General features: G+C 35.8%; 2 protein-coding genes across 2 annotated transcripts; one reads left to right on the forward strand and one right to left on the reverse strand.

The window, feature by feature from the left end:
• LOC18608830 (glycine--tRNA ligase, mitochondrial 1) lies at positions 3,771 to 8,540 on the reverse strand. The gene is made up of 9 exons (XM_007043715.2): positions 7,987 to 8,540; positions 6,990 to 7,372; positions 6,664 to 6,781; positions 6,074 to 6,268; positions 5,763 to 5,987; positions 5,331 to 5,390; positions 5,114 to 5,194; positions 4,628 to 5,033; positions 3,771 to 4,298 (listed from the first exon to the last, which is right to left on the reverse strand). Exons 1-9 carry the CDS (start codon positions 8,503 to 8,505, stop codon positions 4,066 to 4,068), a joined length of 2,220 nt encoding a protein of 739 aa, XP_007043777.2. The 5' UTR covers positions 8,506 to 8,540; the 3' UTR covers positions 3,771 to 4,065.
• On the forward strand, positions 16,298 to 21,991 carry LOC18608831 (E3 ubiquitin-protein ligase ORTHRUS 2). Its single transcript, XM_007043716.2, has 9 exons — positions 16,298 to 16,987; positions 17,892 to 18,424; positions 18,523 to 18,648; positions 19,892 to 19,991; positions 20,088 to 20,149; positions 20,230 to 20,332; positions 20,564 to 20,699; positions 20,841 to 21,058; positions 21,350 to 21,991. The coding sequence occupies exons 1-9, from the start codon at positions 16,517 to 16,519 to the stop codon at positions 21,815 to 21,817; spliced, it is 2,217 nt and encodes a 738-aa protein (XP_007043778.2). The 5' UTR covers positions 16,298 to 16,516; the 3' UTR covers positions 21,818 to 21,991.

Below are 22,119 nucleotides of genomic sequence, written 5' to 3' on the forward strand. Positions count from 1 at the left end.
ATATCATAACATAAATCATTTCTCAAAAGCTTGTTCCCAAGGCATTCATTTTCATGAAAAATCATATAAAATCATTCAAACGTTTGTCAAATACATTATATTCCCAAAATAAGTTTTGAAGGCAGTCCACTCACCAATTGATTGTAAAGCCTTTAGATGACTCCAATTCTCCTAATTGTCCAAATGAGATGATGGGGCTTCCTTAAAACCTAGGATCACATTAACATAAATAATAGATCAATTTACACACTATGAACTCTAAAAGCTATCTCTTAGCTAGTTTTCAATTGCCACATTAAATGGCTATCTATGTTCACTATCTTAATCACTAAAAAGTAATGAACGTAGTCAACAATAAAACAGCTCATAAATCCCAATTACTAGACATTTTCTACAGTTAAAAATCGAGCTTAGTTTATCACTTACCCTAAGGGTCCTTTATAGTCAAATTCTCTTCCAATTGCTTCCAAATCAATAGAGTAATTCTCTCTTTCTCTCTCTAGAACGCTCAACTAGTGAGAGAAAGTCTGGAAATAAGCTTTATCAAGGGTTTTGAAGTGAGAGGATGAAAGAATTCAAAGGTTCTAGTCAAAAGGGTTCAAAGGTGTGAAAACTAGAGCTAGAGAGAGAAAATCATTCAAGCTTCAAATCAAGCTTCCATGGAGTTTTGAAGAAACGTGAGAGAGGAGAAGAAGAAGAAGACCAGCTGCTAGAAAATCTCTAGAAGCTGCTGGAAATTCAAGGTATTTATAGGCAATCTTATCATTTCCCTTAAAATTACAAAAATGCCCCTCCACCAATTTACTTATTCTCCTCCAATCTTTTATGTAATCTTTTTGCTCTTTTAACACTGAGACAAGATCCATAATGGTCTAGACATGTTCGGGTTCATAAAAACTTAAAATTTTAACTCGAGGTGAAAAATGACCATTTTGCCCCTATTATGAAAATTGTTGAAACTTCTAGTTTTCTTCGTGTTTTCATCAGCACACATCATTTATGCAGTTTTATACCCATTTAAGCCTTAAAATATCATAAAACTTTCTTCTGGAAGCTTATTAGAGAAAATGACGAAACCACCCCTAGCTCGTATTATTACATCTATACTTAGTTACAAGCCTATAGAGGTTGAGGTCTCACAAAGTGTTTCACCCTTTTACCTTGTTCTCGTATACTGATTCATGTACAACTTACTCTCTTGTACCTATTCTCGTACAACTTCTTCTCTTGTACCTATTCTTGTACACCTCTTTTCTATTACCTTTACTCGAGAACAAGTCTTACTACATCCAATTACAGTAACGGTTACTTACATTAATATTCTTCATAATAATGTCATTCATTAGGCACATTAAAGCCTATTCTTATGTAACCGTCACTTTTAGCACTATATATAGAGCCTCACAATTCATTTGGAAGGACTCTTCTCTCCCCCTCCAAGCTAACACATTCTCAACTTGAGAGCTTCTCTCTCTAAATTCTTTCTCTAATTATCTTGTACTCTCTAAGTCTCTTTAAGTCTCTTCTTATTGTCTTCCACCTGCCACAACACTTAGTACTTCAGGAACTGCTTCAATCTTCCTCTCTGCTGCCTCTGGCACATCTTTTTACTTGTTTGCAACACTTCTTCTCACTATCACAAGAACCCCCTTTACAATATGTTACAGTGGAAACTCAGCTTGATACTGATGTTCAACTTGAACAAGCTCATATGTTTGTTTATTTTTTTATTTTTCTTCCCCTATTGTTGTCTCAGAAAAATGGAGTAGGCAAACATACGAAGCTTTTATGTTAAAATCTATTATAGTTAAACCTCTATAAATTAATACTCAATAAATTAATAACCTGAATTAAATAATATTTTTGGTCGGTCCCAACTTGGGACCAACATGGTAGATTAATAATTTGCTAAAATTATAATACATTTTTAAAAAAAAAAACATAAGTCCCACTTATATATAAATTAATAATCTCTTTATATATAAAAATTATATATATATATATATATACATGACTCAATTAAGAGGTCTTTATAAAATATGATTCTAATACTACTTGTTTCTTCTTAAAATTGATGTCTCTTTGAACTTCATCTTTAACTTTTTTTAGTGCATTAAGAAGCTCTGATGTAGAGTTCTTGTATTGCAAGAGAAAATTATGTAATGTAATTGTTATTTTAAGTGCATCTTTGCAAAAGATAGGCTCAAATACAGAACTATCGTCTTCAACTTCATCTTCTTTGTTATTTCTCATGACGTTTTCAATAATTTGCTTGTCACGAATAATAATAATTTGTAGTTTGGTAATTAGGAAATATTCGTATAATCACAATACACAATACATGTATTGAATTCAATGTTTTGAAAAAAAATTAAAAATACCTCAGTGAATTATTATTTTATTAATTAATGTATAAATTAATATTTTTTTTAATTGAGAAATGGAGATTCGAACCCTGCTCATACACCAGCCAATAAATCAAATGCTCGGATGCATGTATAGATTAATAAATTATTAATTGATTGATTAAACAATATCTCGATTAATTAATAACTGTTCATGGTTCTGAAGGTATTAATTTAGAAAAGTTTTACTGTAAATTGAGGTTTATTACAGTATTCAACAAAACAAATGGAGTGATGTTCTTTTACAGATCTGTTATTGATAATTTTATGTTTAAGAAGTTGTAAAGTTCATTTTCTGGAAAGATTTCTTCTTTATTGCTGAAGTTTGATAAATCTGTTGTCATTGGGTACCGCTAATTACGACTGATTCAGAGCATTACATGTTAACAGCATATGTATTTCATTTCCATAACTACTTTATTTTTACTCTCTATATATGATTGACTCATGTTTATTTTGTTCTTACAATCCTGTTCCTTCTTTTATATTTTACCAAATATTATTATCTCATTTCACTTTAATATCATAGCTTATCTACTCATTACGATACCAAGTTTTGATTTCTTTTTACCCCTATAAAGGATCCTCCAAAACAATCCAATCATCGAAGAATAGCCTCACTGAAGACTCTTCGGCCACCCCTTAATCGCAAGAAATTCTGCAACTTTACTCGCAACCATGCCCAACACTACCTTATATTTTTTGTTGACAGGCAACATTGTTATAATGTTTAACTTTTGTGTCTATACAAAGATCTGCAAAAACACACCAATCACATCATGATCTTTATTTTGTTCATGCACACTAACTTTTTGTTAACCGGATGGATGGCAATGAATGTATAAAATTAAAAACATCGTCTCATATTTTTTATTCACAAACAGTGTGATAAATTCAACATTAAAATGTTAACTTTTATATATAAATAAAGATATGCAAGAACACAACAGTAGATCATGATCTTAACTTTGTTTGCAAGCGTTAACTTTTCCTTAAGCTAGTAGCAATGAAAGCAAGCATTATAAACCGGACAGCATATCATCATCTAAATTTTATTCATGAACATTCACTTTTTCATATATATATATACATGTGCAAACGAATGCAAACAATTACAAAAAACTATAACAAACTCTTCCTCATAGTAATCAAAACTGTAACAACACTTTTGTATTTATGTTTTGTCATCCACACGCCTTCTGAAGTGTTTTATTGAACCGAACACATCGCACTAGACCAATTCTCGTATTCACGTAATAAGGGCCAGTCTTATGTGGGTCCTAATTAAAGAACTCGTTCGGACTTTTAACATTCCGAAAGAGGCCCAACCAAACCTTCATTTTGTGGATATAACTGAACACCCGATTTCGCAATTTAAACGAATTCTGCCAAAATTGAAAATCCTACAACACAGTAACAACATCCAGAAGATGAACATGCAGTATTAAACTGGGGAATTCTGGACCTTGTATAAGTATTGAACTGAATTGTAAAAGCAAGAACTAGTATTCCCAAAAACATGAACAGCTTCTTGGCCGCAAATATAAATGCACATTTTTCAATAATGTAGTCACCCTTGAAATCATCATGACATTGTAAGATACTCCACATATTGGATATTGTGTTGTTATGTCAACAGTGTGCTGGAATTTCTCAAGACTCAATCATCTGCTGAGCCAGATGTGTGATGGGCGTAATTTGCCCACACATCCTCCCATGTTCTCTGTCCATCAGTTACAGACTTAACAACAGATGCTGCCTCTTCTACATCAACACGGACTTGAAGCTTGCTGTCTCTCTCCCGGATTGTCACATCTTTTGTTGAATCAACAGTTATGGCAAATGGTACACCAAGTTCATCTGTTCTTGCATACCGTTTTCCTATTGAGGTACCTGCAAATATCGTAAGGGAAATAGGGATGAGTTGAAGTTCATCAACAACTGAAAGGGTGGATATGCCTGGCTCTACAATTATAGAACCAATAATGTTTATAGTTGCATACTTAAGTTGAAGTCCAATATGTCAATAAGGACTTCATTTTTCAGTTTACTTCCTGAAACTTTTTAAGCAGAGCTTTCTGAACAAGCAAAGAGAATTTTAAAATTCACAGAGATGCATAGAAATGAATCAAGTGTTTTAAGTTTATGTACATCCATATGCAGGACCATGCAAGTGTGGGAAGAAGATGATTAAAGAGTTATCATTCATCTTAGTCGCATACCTGTGATATCTATCTTATGCGAGATTCCAGCAGCTGTCAATGACTTTGAAATGACTTTGGCAACATCCTCATATTGTTGATTTTGAACAAGTGGAAATACAGTACATTTGATAGGTGCCACAAGAGGAGGAAACCGAAACACATTCAACTGCTCATCCCCAGCTTTACTTGGCCTCGTGTAGAAAGAGTGCTCAAAAAGGCAATAAATTATCCGTCCAATTCCAAAGGATGGTTCAATCACAGATGGCGTAAAAACTCTCTGGTGTTCTTTCTTTATCTCCTTTGAAATAGAGACCATGTTCTTTTTAATGGGCACATTTTTCCCAAGAGTGCAGACATAGAATTCCACCTCCCCTTTGGATTCCAAAGCAGCCTTCATTTCCAAAGCCTCTTTTTCATTCATTGCCTAACAAAAAAAGAAATTCACGCATTAAAGTGATATGGGCAACACATGGCATTAAATATTTAAGAGTTTTCATCATTTACCTCTAAAGCTTCAACCACCTTCTTTTGGTTCCCCTTGAATGCAAGGCCGAGTTCTTTCTTCACAGGAGCTATAACCAGTTTCTGAAAATATGAACCATGAGAATTACTTTTAACCTCAAGCAGCATCACTTTAAGGATCTTTTGTTGCATTATAAGTCATGTGATCTCAAAATTAGTATATGATAAAGATGGGGGGTTATTAGCAATAAAGTAGTACCTCCACTTCTCTAGGTTCTAAAAATTTCTCAGCAGCCACCAGTGGGACACCACTTTTCTCCTGTCATACAAAACAAATCCATGCTACATGAGGATTCAGTATACTACTACTTTTCGGTAGAAAGGACGATATAGTTTTAATCTTTTTCTTCCTATTTATCTAGCTTTTGATAGCATGGCTATTATTAGATTAGTCATTAACATAGCTAAGATCATAACCGTTGGATGAATAAGCACCAAATTTGTTATGATAAAATTACAGTCATAACCCCTCTTTTGTTGCACATAGTATAGTCTCTTGACCAGAAGCTCCTATATATAATTAAGCTGACAGCTTACCTCATGAGTCATAAATTCTGCTAGTAAGTTACTTTAAAATAATTGCCTTAACAATAAAAAGAAAGATCGAATGATGATATAACCAAGATCTTACTGAATGAGCACGCAAGTCATAAGCAGACCTATCTGCAATACCAACACATTCAATCCAACCATATGAACACTCAATCTCAGCATCCCAACAGTCTGCAGCATAATGTGCCATTTCATTTGCAAGATGCTGCCGGAACCGTAAACGGTCTTTGTCTATACCAAGGCAAGTTAGGAAGAGATAAACTCTACCAATAAAGTAGCCAAGGGTTTCATTGTTGACAATTCCCTAAATGACAATGAAGGACAGCACCATCACAAAGAGTAGGAAGAGAGATGTAGAAAGCAAAGAGAAATAGTCAAGCTTAAACCAACCTTTGAAACTGCATCACCAAGACGTGTTCTCTTTGCAGATTGCCCAGACATTTGCTCTTCCCTTGTGAACATCAGAAACTCCAAGTTCACAACTTCAGAGTATTTTGGATGAGATTTGTCTTCAGGATCGACAAAGTGCTCAATCTCTGCTAGAGTAAATTCTCGAACCCTCAGAAGCCCTTGGCGTGGGGATATCTGTACATACAGAAATTATATCATCGAATTTGAAATCTATCCCATGTTACATGATTTAATGTGCATTCATCAGGACAATCATCTCAACAGCCAAGAAATAAACCAAAAAGCACCAGTGTATAGCAGAGATGAGGCAACTTTATTTAGGCTCCCTATAGTTAATGCTTTTGCTATTTGCTTTTTTTTTTTTGCAAAAAATGAATAGAAAGCAAAGTGCAAAAAATAATAAAAAAATAGAAAAGAAAAGCAAATAGCTAAAGCGCCAATTATACAGAGCCTCAGAAAATTATCCCAGCTTCACACTGGCAGCAATTTCCAGAAAACAGAGAAAAAAATCCATCCAACAAGGGCACAAATTGACATCTTCTTCAGATTCAAAGACAGATTTTCAAGACCTCATTTCGGAAAGCCTGACCGATTTGGGCTGCAGCAAAGGGAAGCTTGTTCCCATTGTAATAGTACAAGTCTTTAAAATTCACAAATATTCCTTGTGCTGTTTCAGGACGCATATACCTGCAGTAAACAAAATGAAACATAATTCTTTAGGTACTTACAGAGGCTAGAAACAATGCTACATTTATGTTGAGCACTTGCAAGAAAAAGAAATCATTAAGTCAGCAAATCCCTGCACCAGTAAAATAAGTAAAATATATATTTTCACATTCAAACCCAAATATTTCACAAACAACATCCCAAAAATGACTAGAGTAAAAACACTGACCCAGGGCTCAAACCAGATGGACCAATTGATGTTTGGAACATTAAGTTGAATGGAAAAGGATCCGAGAGCGGATTTTTTGTGTCTGGAGCAGTAATACCATACTCCTTGATCTTTGCACCTAGCTCTTCAGCTGACAGGTCATCCAAAGTAGCAAGGACATGTTTAAGCTCAGCAGCCTTCTCTGCACTAATGCTGAGGTCTTTCTGAAGCTTCTCGTTGCAGAAATCCTTAAGCAAGTGATCAGCCCGATAGCAGGTCCCAGTTTTTTCATCCTTAACCATAAGGTCAGTAAATTTATCCACATGACCAGATGCCTTTAGGACAACCTCTGGTGTCACACAGGGGCAGTCAACCTCCAACATGTTCTCCTCAAGGACAAAGTGCTGAAAAAGTGGTAATACAAACAAGCTAAATTAGAATTGTTTGGACTATCCTATGATCTTACATCAATGCAACAATGCAAGTATGAACCATCACAATGTCTTTAATTTGCTTTGGACTAGTCATTTGACCTGAACAAAGTACGTCAATATCTAAAATATTCAGCTTTTATTCTAATTGGGGCTCTGTTGCTCTAATGGCATTTTGCTTCCTCATATTTTCTACTATAAAATAAAAAGGCAAATAATACTATAATAAGTAAAACTTTTCATTCTTTGCCCACTCAATCTCCTCACGTCCCAAAATATACAAATTTGAAGCTTCAAAATTCTGCTCAAATGCACTGCTTAAACCAGCTAGTTCTCCTCATCCCTAGTCAAGTTTACATACTACATTTCTCCCATCTTCCAATTTGCCGAAAACTTAATTAAGCACGTCAGTCCATTTAAGTGGACCATTACTGAAAGTACTAAACAGTTGAAACTAAAACAGCTCCGATTCAAACCAGTGTCAATTTGCATCACCCACTCAGCAAACATCCGCGTTTGTCTTAATTCTTCACAATTGCTGTCAGAATAAATAAACATCTCTATAACTGCTAGAGCTAAAAGCATACCTGACGCCAGAAAGCAAGAACGTTAGATTTAACGGCGCAACCGGGCGGTCCATAGTCATAAAGCCCAGCAACACCCCGATAAATCTTGAAAGACGGGATGTAAAACAAACGCCGTTCTAAAGTATTCACAGCGGCTTGACGGAAAGCTTCCCTGCTAAGGGAGGCATCCCCATCGTTACCACTAACAGCAGCCTGCAGCTGCTTCTCTATCGACGATTTCTCCAACTTCAAGCTGTTCAAGGCTTCGATTGCAGCGTCGATTTCAGGCTTAGAGGCCTTGGCGGCTTTCAGAGCTCTCACCGCGTTGCCCTGCGCTTCAACAGCCGATTGCTTCTCGGCTAGTGCTCTGCGGAGCGATTCCTCGGCTGTGGCCATTGGTGGTTGCCAATTAAAAAAGGTGGTTAGGGTTGATCGCTGGGATTTGCTGGAGAGGGCGTGTAAGTGGCGTAATGTTAATCGGGAGGAGGAATTGAGACCAAAGGAAACAGATGAGGAAATGAGAGCGAAGAGAAAGCGCATGCGAACCGGGCAACAGTTATAATAGTACGTGTAAGCCAAAAAGCCCTAGGGTTTTAAAAGGGTGTTGATTTTATAGTGCGGATTGTTTGGATAGTAATTTAATAGGAGCCACTTACACGATTTGGTAACTCTATGCCGGGTGTAGCTTAGTAAAACTAGTTATGGTGGAATCCTAAAAAAAAATTCACCTACTAATTTTTTATTGGTCTAAATACTTGAAAGGTCTTGTAATCATGCAATTTGTTCAATTTAATTCATATACTCTAATTTAAAACAATTTAATCTCTCAATTTTAAAAATTATTTTAATTTAATTCTTCTCTTAATAGCATCCAATTTAATTCTTAAATAAAAAGATGTTAGGACATGAGGTGGTTGACATGATGGTGTGGCACAACCACATCCCCGTAACATGTTGACATGGTAGTATCACATCATCCTTTAAGTTCGGATTGTTGACATGGCACTACCACGTCAACATGTCAAAATAACATGACGATGCCACATCAACATTAAGGCTCTACGTTAACATGTCAAAATGACATGGAAATCCACATTAGCCTCTCGATTTGAGTTACCACGTGAAATGTTAGTAGGTTGCCACATGATTTAGTCCTTCGATTTTAAAAATTACTCCAATTTAATTTTTTTTTTAACGACATTCAATTTAGCTGTTAAATAGGATGATATCAATATTGACATAGCACTTTTTTATTGACATGGCGATATAAGGTGGTTGACATGATGATGTGGCATTGCCACGTCACCTCAACATGCTAACATCGTAGTGTCACATCATTATTTAAGTTCGAGTTATTGATGTGGCATTACCATGTCAACATATCAAAGTAAGGTGGGCATTAAGGCTCCACGTCAACATGTCTAAATGACGTGGACATTTTTACTAACATGGTGGCATGGGGTGGTTGACATGATAACGTGGCACTGCCACGTCACCTCAATATGCTAACGTAGTAGTGTCACATCACTCTTTAAGTTCGAGTTATTGATGTGGCACTATCATGTCAATGTGTCAAAACAAGGTGGGCATTAAGGTCTGCGTCAACATGTCAAAATGACATGGCAATATCATGTTAGCCTCTGGGTTCGGGGTTATATGCTTTTGTTTCGAACCCAAGACCTATAATAAGCATATCAAAATGGGGAAAAAAAATTTTTAACTTTTAAAAATAACGTGTTTTTGAAAAATGCCTCCAGATAATTTTAACTGTTTTTAGCCACAAGAATATATTTTGGGACAAAAATGCCCTTAATGAGCCATCTTTGTTGACGCGCACTCTCAAACAGGCGAAAAATAGGAAAATAAATATGCAAAGAATTTGCGAACATCTAATTTTGTGCAAAACATCCATTTTTTTTTCCTAAAGCTTGTGCAAAACAAAATAATGTTGCATGAGATGGTTTTTCAGATATTTCAGACATGGCATTTAGATAATAGGAAAAGAGCGATATTAAACTGAAAAAGGAACCGGTCGTGATGAATCGAAAGCTTGGAGAATGATGTGAAACCAAAAATCCCTAATTCGGTGGTGAATCAAAAGGAGAAAGATGTGAATCCAAAGCACAAAATGGTCGTACTATAACAAGACATATGTGACACGGTTGTAGTAGGGTAGGGTTTAGAGTTTGTGAAACGGCATATTGGGAATGTGTGACACGGCATAATGGGAATGTGTGACACGACTGTGACATGGCAGGGTTTAAAGTTTGTGACACGCCATTGAGGGAATCTATGACACGACAAAGTTCAAAGTTTGTGACATGCCATGAAGGGAATCTGTGACACGACAGTGTTAAGAGTTTGTGACACGCCATGGAGGGAATCTGTGACATAGCAATGTTTAGAGTTTGTGACACGCCATGGAGGGAATCTGTGACATAGTAGGGTTCAGAGTTTGTCAGACTCCATGGAGATTTGTGACACGATAGGGTTTAGAGTGTGTGACACAGCATGGCTTGAACATGTGACACGACATGATTTGAAAAAGGAAAAAAAGGGCAAATAATGAGGAAACTGATTAGACATCCACTGAATAAATGAATATTTATAGAGGAAATTGTGAGGCCATTTCATTTTAATTAAATATTTTCCAAAAATCATAAAAGTCTGTGTGAAGGAACTCAAAGAGTTTGATTTGATTCATTCCTCATTACCAAAGGTACCAGAGTATTTGACTTTGTTCTTTGCCAGCTTGAAGACACCACAACAACAATGTCGGTTATCAGTGAAAAGGTCAGTTAGTCTGAAAATAAAACTTTCTTCCATTTGTTAATTTTTTGCTAAGTTTGTGTGATATATTCTTGTTTTTTCAATCTTTTTCAGTTGTTATGTTTAAACTGTTTTCTTCCCGATTTTATGGTCGTATCAAAGTTTTGAACTACAACAGATATAGCGTGTAGTGGGTTAACTGCTTTTTGGAGTTTTTAGCGTGTCACGACATTGGTTATTTTAGGATAGTTCGTGTAACGAGTTAGTAATTACACTGATTGGCGTCTCACACGCTATGGGTATTTTAGGCCAGTTCGTGTAAAAAGACAGTAATTATAGTGATTGGTGTGTCAGCGTTGGCGTGTAACAACATTTGACTTGATATGCATAGCGTATAACAACATTTGACTTGATACGCATGGCGTGTAATGACATTTGACTTGATACGCATGGCGTGTAACAACATTTTACATTATACGCATGACATGTAACAACATTTTACGTTATATGCATGGCGTGTAACAACATTTTACGTTATATGCATGGCGTGTAACAACATTTTACTTGATATGCATGGCGTGTAATAACATTTTACTTGATATGCATGGCATGTAACAACATTTATTTCTTTCTTCAGTATACCTTGTTGCACATTATGGGTTAACTCACTCGTGCATGTGTGCCATGTTTTGCAAATGCAGTCCAAACAGTATGAGAATCTTGACAGTTTGCTTATTGTGCCGAGGGAGAAGTGAGCATTCAATGTCTCTATTAACACCCACTGGAAGTGGTCGCAACTGCATTACATCAACAAGACTCTCCAAGAGGAAGGGGAGTACGATGCAGTGAAGTGTACGTGCTTCGGAATGCTGCTGGACGTATATCCACAAGGCTACTTTTGCGCTGGTCTCCTGCATAACATCATGATTCGTCGAATCACTATGATAGATTCAATGAAGCATGAGCTATGGTTTGCCATTGGCAAAAGCAAAGCGCGCATATCAAAGCAAGAGTTCTGCCTTATCATCGGATTGAAGTTTGATCGAATACCCAATGTGTTCACACAGTCGTGCGAGGTTATTACGGAAGAAATTCATGTGAGATACTGGAACAGGTAGCAGAGCGTTAAGCTGCAAGCGTTGCTTGATATGTTCCACGGAGGCAACTTTTAGCGACCAAGATGGCACTCGTCTTGATCGCGAATAACATTTTATTTGGTCAAGACTACCATATACGGTTGACACCTTGGCTCTTGTCATTGGTGGAGGACATCGATGCTTGGAATGTCTTCCTATGGGGTCACTATATTTGGAGGCTAACCTTAGACTACCTTGTGCACAAACTCTTGTGCATACGTCAATTGCCATTGTTGTAGATTATGGATCGAATGCTGTGGTATATGTGAAGCATTGTAAATCTCATTTTGATTGAGCTTATTACTATGTTGTTTAGCTTCTTAATGTGACATAACATTTGTTTGGCATCCCTTAATGCCGACATACATAGCCAGAACATTCCTCTGTTCTAGCAAAATTAATGCAACATCTTCATCGTCCTTGATAATTGGCCATAATAGCTCTCCGGGTGTACTGATCAATGCATGTAACTCAATCTCATCAATTTCTGAGTTTATCCCAACAACATCTTCAACCAGTCTCATCAAGCCCACAAACGACAAATCACTCCTAACCCCCCGCATTCGTGACTCACCACCCTTGTAAATGCCATCCACCTATTGACCACCGTGTCTTAGCACAAGTTGCACAATTGGAACCCCACTGAAATTTTGAAAACAAAAAAATTTGTTAATCATTTTACACATTACATGACATGCCGTGTTTTAGAATTTGTCAGTCATGTTGTTACACACCATGCATATAATGTAAAATGTTGTTACACGCCATGCGTATCAAGTCAAATGTTGTTACACACCATGCATATCAAGTAAAATGTTGTTATATGTCATGCATATCAAGTCAAATGTTGTTATACACCAATACTGATACGTCAATCACTATAATTACTGTCTCCTTACACGAACTGGCCTAAAATACCCATGACGTTTGACACGTCAATCAGTGTAATTATTGACTTGTTACACGAATTGTCCTAAAATAACCAATGTCGTGACATGCTAAAATAACGCTAACACATGTTATAGATGCATGGTGTGTAACAACTCTGGGCAATGTTTCTAATTCATGTTTTAATTTACATAAAAAGTTTCAGAAATTTATGTGTTGTAGCAATAAACCCAATAACATACCTTGATATCATCTCTGCTATAGGGTTTGTTTATCGACGACAATATGACCAGATGCCGAGAGATAGACCATAGCCCGATGATGATGGTGCTCAACAGAGACTTGACAGAGCTCATATAGTTTAGAGAGCTGAAAGAGCTGATGACGATGGTACTCAACAGAGAGTTGATAGAGTTGATACAGTTCAAAGAGCTAAGAGAGAAATATGAGCGAGCTCAAACAATTGAACATTTATTTTTATTTTCTCTCTAGCGGGAGGGAAATATTAGGAGCTTAATTTGCCATGATGTTTTTAAATGGCATTTTAGTCTACTCATGCCTTTTTTTTTGCTAGAAATAGATAACTTTATATGGGTGATTATTTCTGAAATTATCTTATGAGGAAGCCTATTTCTCACAATTTCCTTCATCAAAATACTTACCACCAGACCTAAGCATTTACTTATAATTATTTTTTGCTTTCATTTCTTTTTCTCATTTTTCCTTTTCTTTCTCTCTCCTCTTACCTTCTCCCTTAAAAGTTGGCCACCGTTGACCTCTGTCAGAGATCGTTGATCGTTGATGATCTTTTAAGAGAGAAGATGAGAGGAGAAAGAGACCGGTGATTGACTATTGACTATCGATTGTTGGTGACCAGCGATTGCTTGTCAGTTGTCGATGGTTGACGACCACCTATCGATTGTTGACGATAGTGGTCTACGATGGCCAGCCTTTAAGGGAGATGTGGGAGGAGAGAGAATGGAAGGCAAAATGAAAAAAATATGTTTTTATAACTAGAGCTTTTAAGAGTATGAAAATTTTAAAACGATATAATTTTAAACAATAAAAAATAAAAAAATTATTAAAAACAAGAGCTTAGGCAGGACATGGTAAGTGCCTTGCTCTACTTGTTAGAGGCCCGAGTTTGCACTTCCGCAATAGCACATTTTCTTTTGACGTGGCAAAAATTATCACTTCTTGTTATACTCATTAACTACAATAGAGTTGGAGAATTACAGTTTGAAAGACCAAATCCACTGAAAGTAAGAACTATAACAGAGGTTAAAACCAAAGGAAAGCTTAAAACATAAAAAAAAGGAAGGAAAAAGATAAATGTGCTTGAATCTGGTTTTTATAACTCCTAATTCTTCTTCAAAACTTGTCTTTAAACTAAACTGAAGGCTCTTATTAAGTCTTTCTGTTAAGTTGGATATCATTTCATCGTCTAGAAAGTGTTGAACATGGTTGACACCCGCAAAGGATCTACTGAAATTTAAAATTGCAAACATTAGAAAGAAACACAAGAAAAGTAGAATTGTTCAGTTAGCTTACTTGACATTATTCAGCTAATATTGTAACTTTCAAGTTTGAAATTGTCAAACTGTGAGTTGACTTGAGCCTAAACTTATATAGTTTGCTTTGGTTATAATATAATGCTGAAACTTGTGAAATATCACCAACTCAAGCACCATGCCTCATTAACGTTCTTTGTCTAACTTTCATAATTAGCTTGGAAATTTACAAAATTAAATTAAATTCAGATAAATTCAAATTCCCAAGCTCACTTGTCTACAATCTTGATAAAGTTCAAGTTATCAAGCTTGACAACTTGCAAGCTTAAGGACTTAATTATCAAGCTTGAGAATTTGCAGGTTTAGAATTTGACTTGCATTTAATTAGTTAAACTAACTATGTTGAAAATACATCTCAACGTATATATGAGAAAATTGCACTGTTGTGCCAACCTGGTCCTAGTAAAAATTATTAGCATTAGTTAAAGGGGGATTTGGCATTTATTATTAGATAATTAAATGTTTCTTAACTAGGAAAGTTTCCTCGCATAATCATCAAATGGAGCCTTTTTCTTTGGCCAGAAAAAGAGCCTTTAAAATTAGACGAAAAACTAGTATGTGACTCAAGCTTTGTTGCAGGTGCGATTTTTTTTTTTTGACTAATATGAGCAAATAATTTTTGTGATTTCTTAAAAATATTTGTATTTTTTTTCTTGTTTAAGCACATTTTAATATTAATGTAATCAAAATTTGTGACTAATGATTTTTTTTATTGAGAAATAAAGTTAAAAAGAAGCTCATGATATGTATAGAAAATGATTATTTGTATATTATATAATTGAAAATTTTCACATTTGTAATTGGTCTGTTGAAGTTAGTTAACTATATTTACATTGATTTTTTTGAACATATTTTCATGAATTTTAATGGATATTAATATTTACATGCTTGCATAATGTATTAAGTTTCAAATTAATAATTTCTTTTAAGGATGATGGTGTAATAGAAAAAATAAAATAATAATCAAATGCATAATATTAAAATAAATGTAAATATATATTATATATAAAGCATTTTTTTCATTTTATATGACTTTATAACCCAAAAATATAAACATATCAGTCATATTATATAATTTATATTATATTTTATTCTACATGTGAAATTATTAAAAAGAGAAGTTATACATAAATAGTCTGAAATAAAAAAAATTGTTAAAAGAATGGCCATGCGTCCAATCAAAGGCCTGTTAAATGCCATTGAAAGACCACATTTTGAAACAATTTTAATATAAATATATTTATTTTTTCTCATTTCCCCCTTTCTCTCTTCTTTCACGATTTTTCCTTTTGCTGTCTCTCGTCCTTTTATTTTTTAAATTTTAATAAGGCAATTTATTTTTTTTTAAAATACCATATGATGAGTACATAATCACCGTGTGTCAATAAAAAAACTTTTAAAAAATTATTTACATGAGCTGAAGAAAAAATAACAAAAAATTCTAGATGGCTAAGTAAAAGACTCATCACTTGTTAATTTTCCCAAAAAAAAAAAAATCAGCGCATGTCAATGAAAGAATCCTTAACATTGTTTTAATATATAGTAAGTATTAATAAAAAAATATTTTTCAATATTTTAATAATAATTATAATTTAAATGAGGCGAACTAACTAAGTTTTAGAAGGATAGCATCAAGTGAGTCAAATTCGAGCCATGAATCTAAGTTTTTGAAGCATCAACCGAGTTGATGAGTCAAATCGGATTGGCCAGGCGTACATTTTTTTTTGGCAAAGAAGTTAGTTCTGAATTTTCATTATTTAGCAAATACAAAAAAAACGAATTTTCATATCTCAACTGACAGGGAAGACCTCATTCCACATTTGTCATGTACAGTAACAAATGCCTTGTGCTACTACTAGTTAAGAAACAAAAGATTTGGCATTTGGGGTGAAAAGTCAAAAGGCAAACCGTACTGAAAAATTGGTAGCAAAAATTTCCCTTTATATAGCAGCAAAGGATGAAGAGGGAAATCAAAAAATTTCAAAAGTTATTCTCAACAAAAATTCCATTACAGAACCGCGCCCCTTTCTCACTCACCCTTTCCCCCTAAAAATGTTTTCCCCATTTTGACCCGAAAACACTCGCTCCCTCTTTTTCCTCGAAAGAAGAAAAGAGAGCCATCGTCCTCACCGGACAGAGACCCGCGATCTTCGTTCTTCATTCTTAAGATATTTTCTTCTTACTCTGATGGCGCTTGTTAGCCAGCTTCCTTGCGATGGAGACGGCATTTGCATGATCTGCAAGAACAAGCCGTCGCCGGAAGACACCCTCACGTGCAAGACATGTGCCACTCCATGGCATGTGACTTGCCTCCCCTCCTCCGCTCGTCCTCAAACTATTGCCGAGGCCCTCCGATGGGACTGCCCCGATTGCTCCCTCACGGATCATCCTCATCCCCCGATCGCCGAAAAGACTGGAAGCTCCGACGAACTCGTTGCGGCTGTAAGGGCTATTCAGTCGGATGATTCGCTAACCGAGTTGGAGAAAGCCAGGAGGAGGCAGGAGCTGGTCAGCGGTGGCGGAGCTCGATCATCGAGCGACGACGGTGAAAAAGCGAAAAACAAGGAGGGGATCAACGATGATAACGATGTCCTCGCTATACTCGATGAAAACATTAACTGTTCAATTTGCATGCAGTTACCGGAGAGACCTGTAACGGTTAGCTTCAGTATCCATTCTTCTTTTTCTTTCTTGTTTTAAGATTTTTGTTTGCTCATTGATTTTGAATTTTCCTTTTTTTTTTTTATTGTTTCCCTTCTTTTGTTTATTTAGATAAAAACACTAATAAAAAAAGAGCTAAACGACACGTTTTCTGGATATAGCGATTACAATTCAGTTCACAAGCAAAACAGGGTAGTTTCCGGTGGAGGCTAACAAGAGATTTTCTATGACAAAATGATTGCTAGGAGTATCTTTTTAGCTATCATGACGCTACTAATTTCGTTTTACTTTTCCGCTTTTTGACATTTTAGTTTGTGGTTGTAGATAAAGTGAAGAAAGATTTAACTCTGTACACTGAATATAATTTATTGCGCTGTTTTTATTTTTATCTTACATCTAATGGCAATTGCAACAATTGAAATCTTGAATAATGAACTAATAGATGCGTAGTGCTTACTATTTGTTTGATCTTATTAGAAAGCAAAAAAAGTTACTTGCATAATTTCACTTTTTTCTTACCCCCCTTTTTTTATTGGTCTCGTATGCTTTCAACTTATTCTGAAAATAACTCTAAATTAGTATATCATTATGCTATTTACCAATGCTACATATCAAGGGAGATAAGCCTACTAAATTGGATTATATCTTTCAAAAAAACTAAAATCTTACAGTGAAACCTGTTTATTTGCTGCTTTCTTCCTTTCTGAATTCTAAATTGCTTTATGCCTTATTTCTCTATGGGTTGCTGGTGCAAAGTGCACATAAAGATTGAATGGTCATAAACCAGTTCATAACTGAAAATGTTTTTTCTGCATGTGTCTATAGCTTGCTGGTAAAAAGTAGGCTAAGTCTACTGTTGCTGTTTGGCAAATGCTTATGATATTCTCTTTCCTTGTTTTAGACACCATGTGGCCACAACTTCTGCCTGAAGTGTTTTCAGAAATGGGTTGCGCAAGGAAAGCGCACATGTGCAAATTGTCGCAGTCAGATTCCATCAGCAATGGCTAGCCAACCTCGAATTAACTCTGCATTGGTCATTGCCATCCGAATGGCAAAGCTGGAAAAAGCGAACATTGCAGGGGGAGCACCAAAAGTATATCATTTTGTCCACAATCAAAACCGGCCAGATAAGGCATACACCACTGAGCGAGCTAAGAAACCTGGAAAGGCCAATGCTTGTAGTGGAAAGATCTTTGTCACAGCCCCTCCTGATCACTTTGGTCCAATTCTAGCAGAAAATGATCCTCTTAGAAAGCAGGGTGTGTTGGTGGGTGAGACCTGGGAGGATAGGATGGAATGCAGACAATGGGGCGCTCATCTTCCTCATGTTGCAGGGATTGCTGGTCAGTCAAAGTATGGTGCACAGTCAGTTGCCCTTTCTGGGGGATATATTGATGATGAGGACCATGGTGAATGGTTCCTTTACACAGGGAGGTATGTTGTAGCTGTTTGCCATATACTTCGCTTCCATCTTGCGTTATTATTGTGTTGTGATATTATTTATTATATTATTATTATCTTGCGGTGTACAGTGGAGGAAGGGACCTTAGCGGCAATAAACGCACAAATAAGACTCAGTCCTTTGATCAGAAGTTTGAGAAGTTGAATGAAGCATTGCGACTAAGTTGTCAAAAAGGCTACCCTGTCCGAGTAGTAAGGTAGGTTCAACTGATAAAGTTCATCCTTGTTCAGAATCATTTCTAGCATATCCTAACACCTAAATAGTTGATAATTTTTGTTTCCTGTATTTAATTCCCTTGCATACTGCACACATTCTCATTTTATTCTTTTTTTGCTCGTGGATTGATGAGAAGTACAAATCTAGGGGTTCTATGCCCAGATCTTAATGGAAGGAATGATGTTTTAGAAGTGTGAATCAATGTGAGAGAATAATGTTTTTTTGAAAGGAAAGCTGTATGTTTATGAGCATTAAGATCAGTTCACAGAATGCAGATCTGGGTTTTCTACAAATAAGGGAAATATAATATGGCAGGCATATTTTTAAGTCACTAGTCACTAGCATTCCTCCAAAGGGGTTTATCTTCTTCCTTGGTTTCTTAATTTTTTAGTGCTCAGTAGCTGACCTAACATGTCAAACAATAAAAAATGGAATTTTCGTTTTTGTTACACACAAGAGCATGCCTAGTGATCTGTTCTAATTCATGGGAGTGCTGATAATTATACAAAAGCTTAAAAATTAAAACGTGATGTCAAAGCTTGTAAGGCAGAGTAAAATGCTACATCATGACTTCAACGTTACTTACTTGCTATAAAATTTCAGCTGTCATTGGATAGCTGGGTATGTTACTTAGCTCTGTGTCATCCATCTTTTTGCATACATATATAAAGGGAGAATCTGGATCTTCCAAAACAAAGTTGGCAGGAAGTTAGCCCTTGTCAATGATAGGAATAGGCTCCAAGTATGACTTTGTTGATGAACAACCTCCAGGCCTCTTAAAATGTGAGAGAATAATCAGTTATGAACTGCAATGTATGTTGTTTACAGTGCATTCTAAGATATTAAAATGGATAAAAATCTAGTGAAACTATTACACGTGAATGTAATCAATGTGTTTGCAAATTTTAGAAATATATGTTATATGTTATAAATCAACCAAGAAAAAGCAGTAATTTTCTGTGAAAAGGTGGATTATTTTCAAGATAATTAAATTAAATAATGTCTCCTTAATGCATTATGGCATGTGTGGTTTATTATTGTTCTTTTTCAACTTGTTTATTGTCCCCTGGATTCCTTGACCTTTTCGTGGGTGTTGTTTGCAAATTGATGTCATGTGTCCATGTTTGATCTGTGCTGTTGCTCAATATAATCCAGAATTTAGAAGCAAGAAGTTGCTGGTCCATTTCTTTTATTTAGAATCATTTCCCCTTTTTCATGGGCAGATCCCACAAGGAAAAACGTTCTTCTTATGCCCCAGAAGCAGGAGTACGTTATGATGGAGTTTATAGAATTGAGAAATGCTGGCGTAAAAATGGAATACAGGTAGTATGATTTCTTTGGTTATGTTCCAATAACTAGATATAGTCAGTAGGTCTTGCTATTGCTAACTATGTTTGCTCACTGTGTTGGGTGTGTTAGGGTTATAAGGTATGTAGATATCTTTTTGTTAGGTGTGACAATGATCCTGCCCCGTGGACAAGGTCTGTTTCCCATCTCCTTGTCTCTTTTCTTCTATGTATGTTGCTATATGTGTAGAATAATGTCTCCAATGAATCTGCAGTGATATTCATGGAGACTGCCCAAGGCCTCTTCCTGCTATCAAGGAGTTGAAGAATGCAATTGATATAACTGAAAGGAAGGGATCTGCATCCTGGGACTACGATGTAAGCTAATGCTGTTTTATTTCACATGCTCAATGGGGTTCTGTATCTCCAAAAAAGAGAAAAAAAACCCTAGTTTCACTGTTTGGTTCCAACAATGTAAATTGTATCTTGGTAGAAAAGATGTTAAAATCTGTTGCAATTTAATCATAATTCTGCCTTTTGGTATTGGGAATTCAGTCTGGCTCCTAGCTATGCATTCAAAATGTCCTGAAATTCACTTCTGCTTCTCAGGAGGTAAAAAGTTGCTGGATGTGGAAGAATCCTCCACCTTGTAGTAGAAAACAGGTGGATGATGGAAATATTGTGGAGGGGAAGAAAAGGAGGAGAGCTGTGAAAAATTTGTCTGCTAGAGAAAAACTTCTCAAAGGTTTAGTTCTCTAATCATTTCCACAGTTACAACCTTTTTCAGTTATATTCATCTCAATATCAGATGGTTCTTTTCCTTTGATGATATCAAATAACAATTACTAATGAAGCTATTCTTGCTGATGGATGCTTGGCCATGTAGAGTTTAGCTGTCAAATCTGTAGGGATGTGATGACTTCACCACTTACAACCCCTTGTGCTCACAATTTTTGCAAAGCATGCCTAGAGGGTGCTTTTGCTGGTCAAAGTTTCACCAGAGAGAGGACTTGTGAAGGCAGGAGAACACTTCGAGACCAGAAGAATGTAATGAAATGCCCTTCCTGTTTGAATGATATAGCTGAATTTCTTCAGAATCCTCAGGTATTAGAGGCTGTGTCAGTGTACTCTTGATCATTAGAGAGCACAGCATGCATAACATGTGAATTTCATCCTTGCTGAAGTGTCATGTGCTATCTAAGAAGAGCTCCTTTTCAAGATCCATTTGATTTTAATAATTTACGTAAGGAGTGTGGTGAATGGATCTGATAGAATTGTGTACTGCAATATAAACAATTAAATGATGCCAGCTTTGTTCTTCTCTGATCAAAATGCAATGGCAATAATAAATTGCAGCAATGAACTTTATACTAATAACATCTGGTCTACTGGCAGGTTAACAGGGAACTAATGAGCGTGATAGAGTCGCTACATCAAAGAAGTGTAGGGGAGGAACAGTCTGGTGAGGCCAGTAAAGAAGTTGATAGTAGGCATGAAGGAGATGCAGCTGCTGATGATACTGAAATGTTTTGTGGAAATAGTGAAATTTTGGAAAATAACAATTTGAAATCTCGTATGGAAGGTAAAGCCCAGCAAACAGACAAGTTCAAAAGAGCTCGTAAGGGCAAGTCAACTTTTCAAGAAAGGTCAATGCTTGAGCAACTTGATGTTGAAAAAGGTCGGAATGAAGGTGGTTCCGTTAAACCTCGAGTGGCTGAGAGTAGAGCATTGCAAACCAATGCAGCGGAGCGCAAAATAAAGCAGACTAACAAGCGGAAGAAATCAAGCACTGCAGGCAGTCCACCAATTGCAACTGTTGGTGTGATGACCAGAAGCAAAAGAGCTAAACTGATAGCAAAATGAATTTCTGTGCCTCAAGTTTGCTTTTCCTTTTAGCCATCATATTTCAAGTTATGCAGCTATGGTTGTCCTCAGGGTGGACACGGTTTGAATACCAATATTTTTGTATATTAAATATATATTATTAATAATATAATATTAGTCATATGAAGTAAATCCAATTCCATTTATTTTTTGACAATGAGCTGTAGCACAGTTCCCTTACATTCCACTGTAAAATAAATTTAAAATATTACTATAAGTAACTATTCCTAGTAAATATTTAAAAGCAAAATAAGTTTATAATTTCCCTTTTCAGTAGGCAC

The sequence above is a fragment of the Theobroma cacao genome, chromosome 2 (assembly GCF_000208745.1).
Source record: "Theobroma cacao cultivar B97-61/B2 chromosome 2, Criollo_cocoa_genome_V2, whole genome shotgun sequence".
Lineage (NCBI taxonomy): Eukaryota > Viridiplantae > Streptophyta > Magnoliopsida > Malvales > Malvaceae > Theobroma > Theobroma cacao.

Excerpts from the sequence above, each read along its gene's own strand:
- LOC18608830 (XM_007043715.2), bottom strand. The coding sequence starts at position 8,505 with ATGCGCTTTCTCTTCGCTCTCATTTCCTCATCTGTTTCCTTTGGTCTC. Across the intron at positions 7,373-7,986 it reads TTCTTGCTTTCTGGCGTCAG|CACTTTGTCCTTGAGGAGAA; the intron begins GTATGCTTTTAG and ends CCACTTTTTCAG. Across the intron at positions 5,988-6,073 it reads TTGGTGATGCAGTTTCAAAG|GGAATTGTCAACAATGAAAC; the intron begins GTTGGTTTAAGC and ends ATTGTCATTTAG.
- LOC18608831 (XM_007043716.2), top strand. The coding sequence starts at position 16,517 with ATGGCGCTTGTTAGCCAGCTTCCTTGCGATGGAGACGGCATTTGCATG. Across the intron at positions 18,425-18,522 it reads TGGTTCCTTTACACAGGGAG|TGGAGGAAGGGACCTTAGCG; the intron begins GTATGTTGTAGC and ends TGCGGTGTACAG. Across the intron at positions 19,992-20,087 it reads GGCGTAAAAATGGAATACAG|GGTTATAAGGTATGTAGATA; the intron begins GTAGTATGATTT and ends TGGGTGTGTTAG.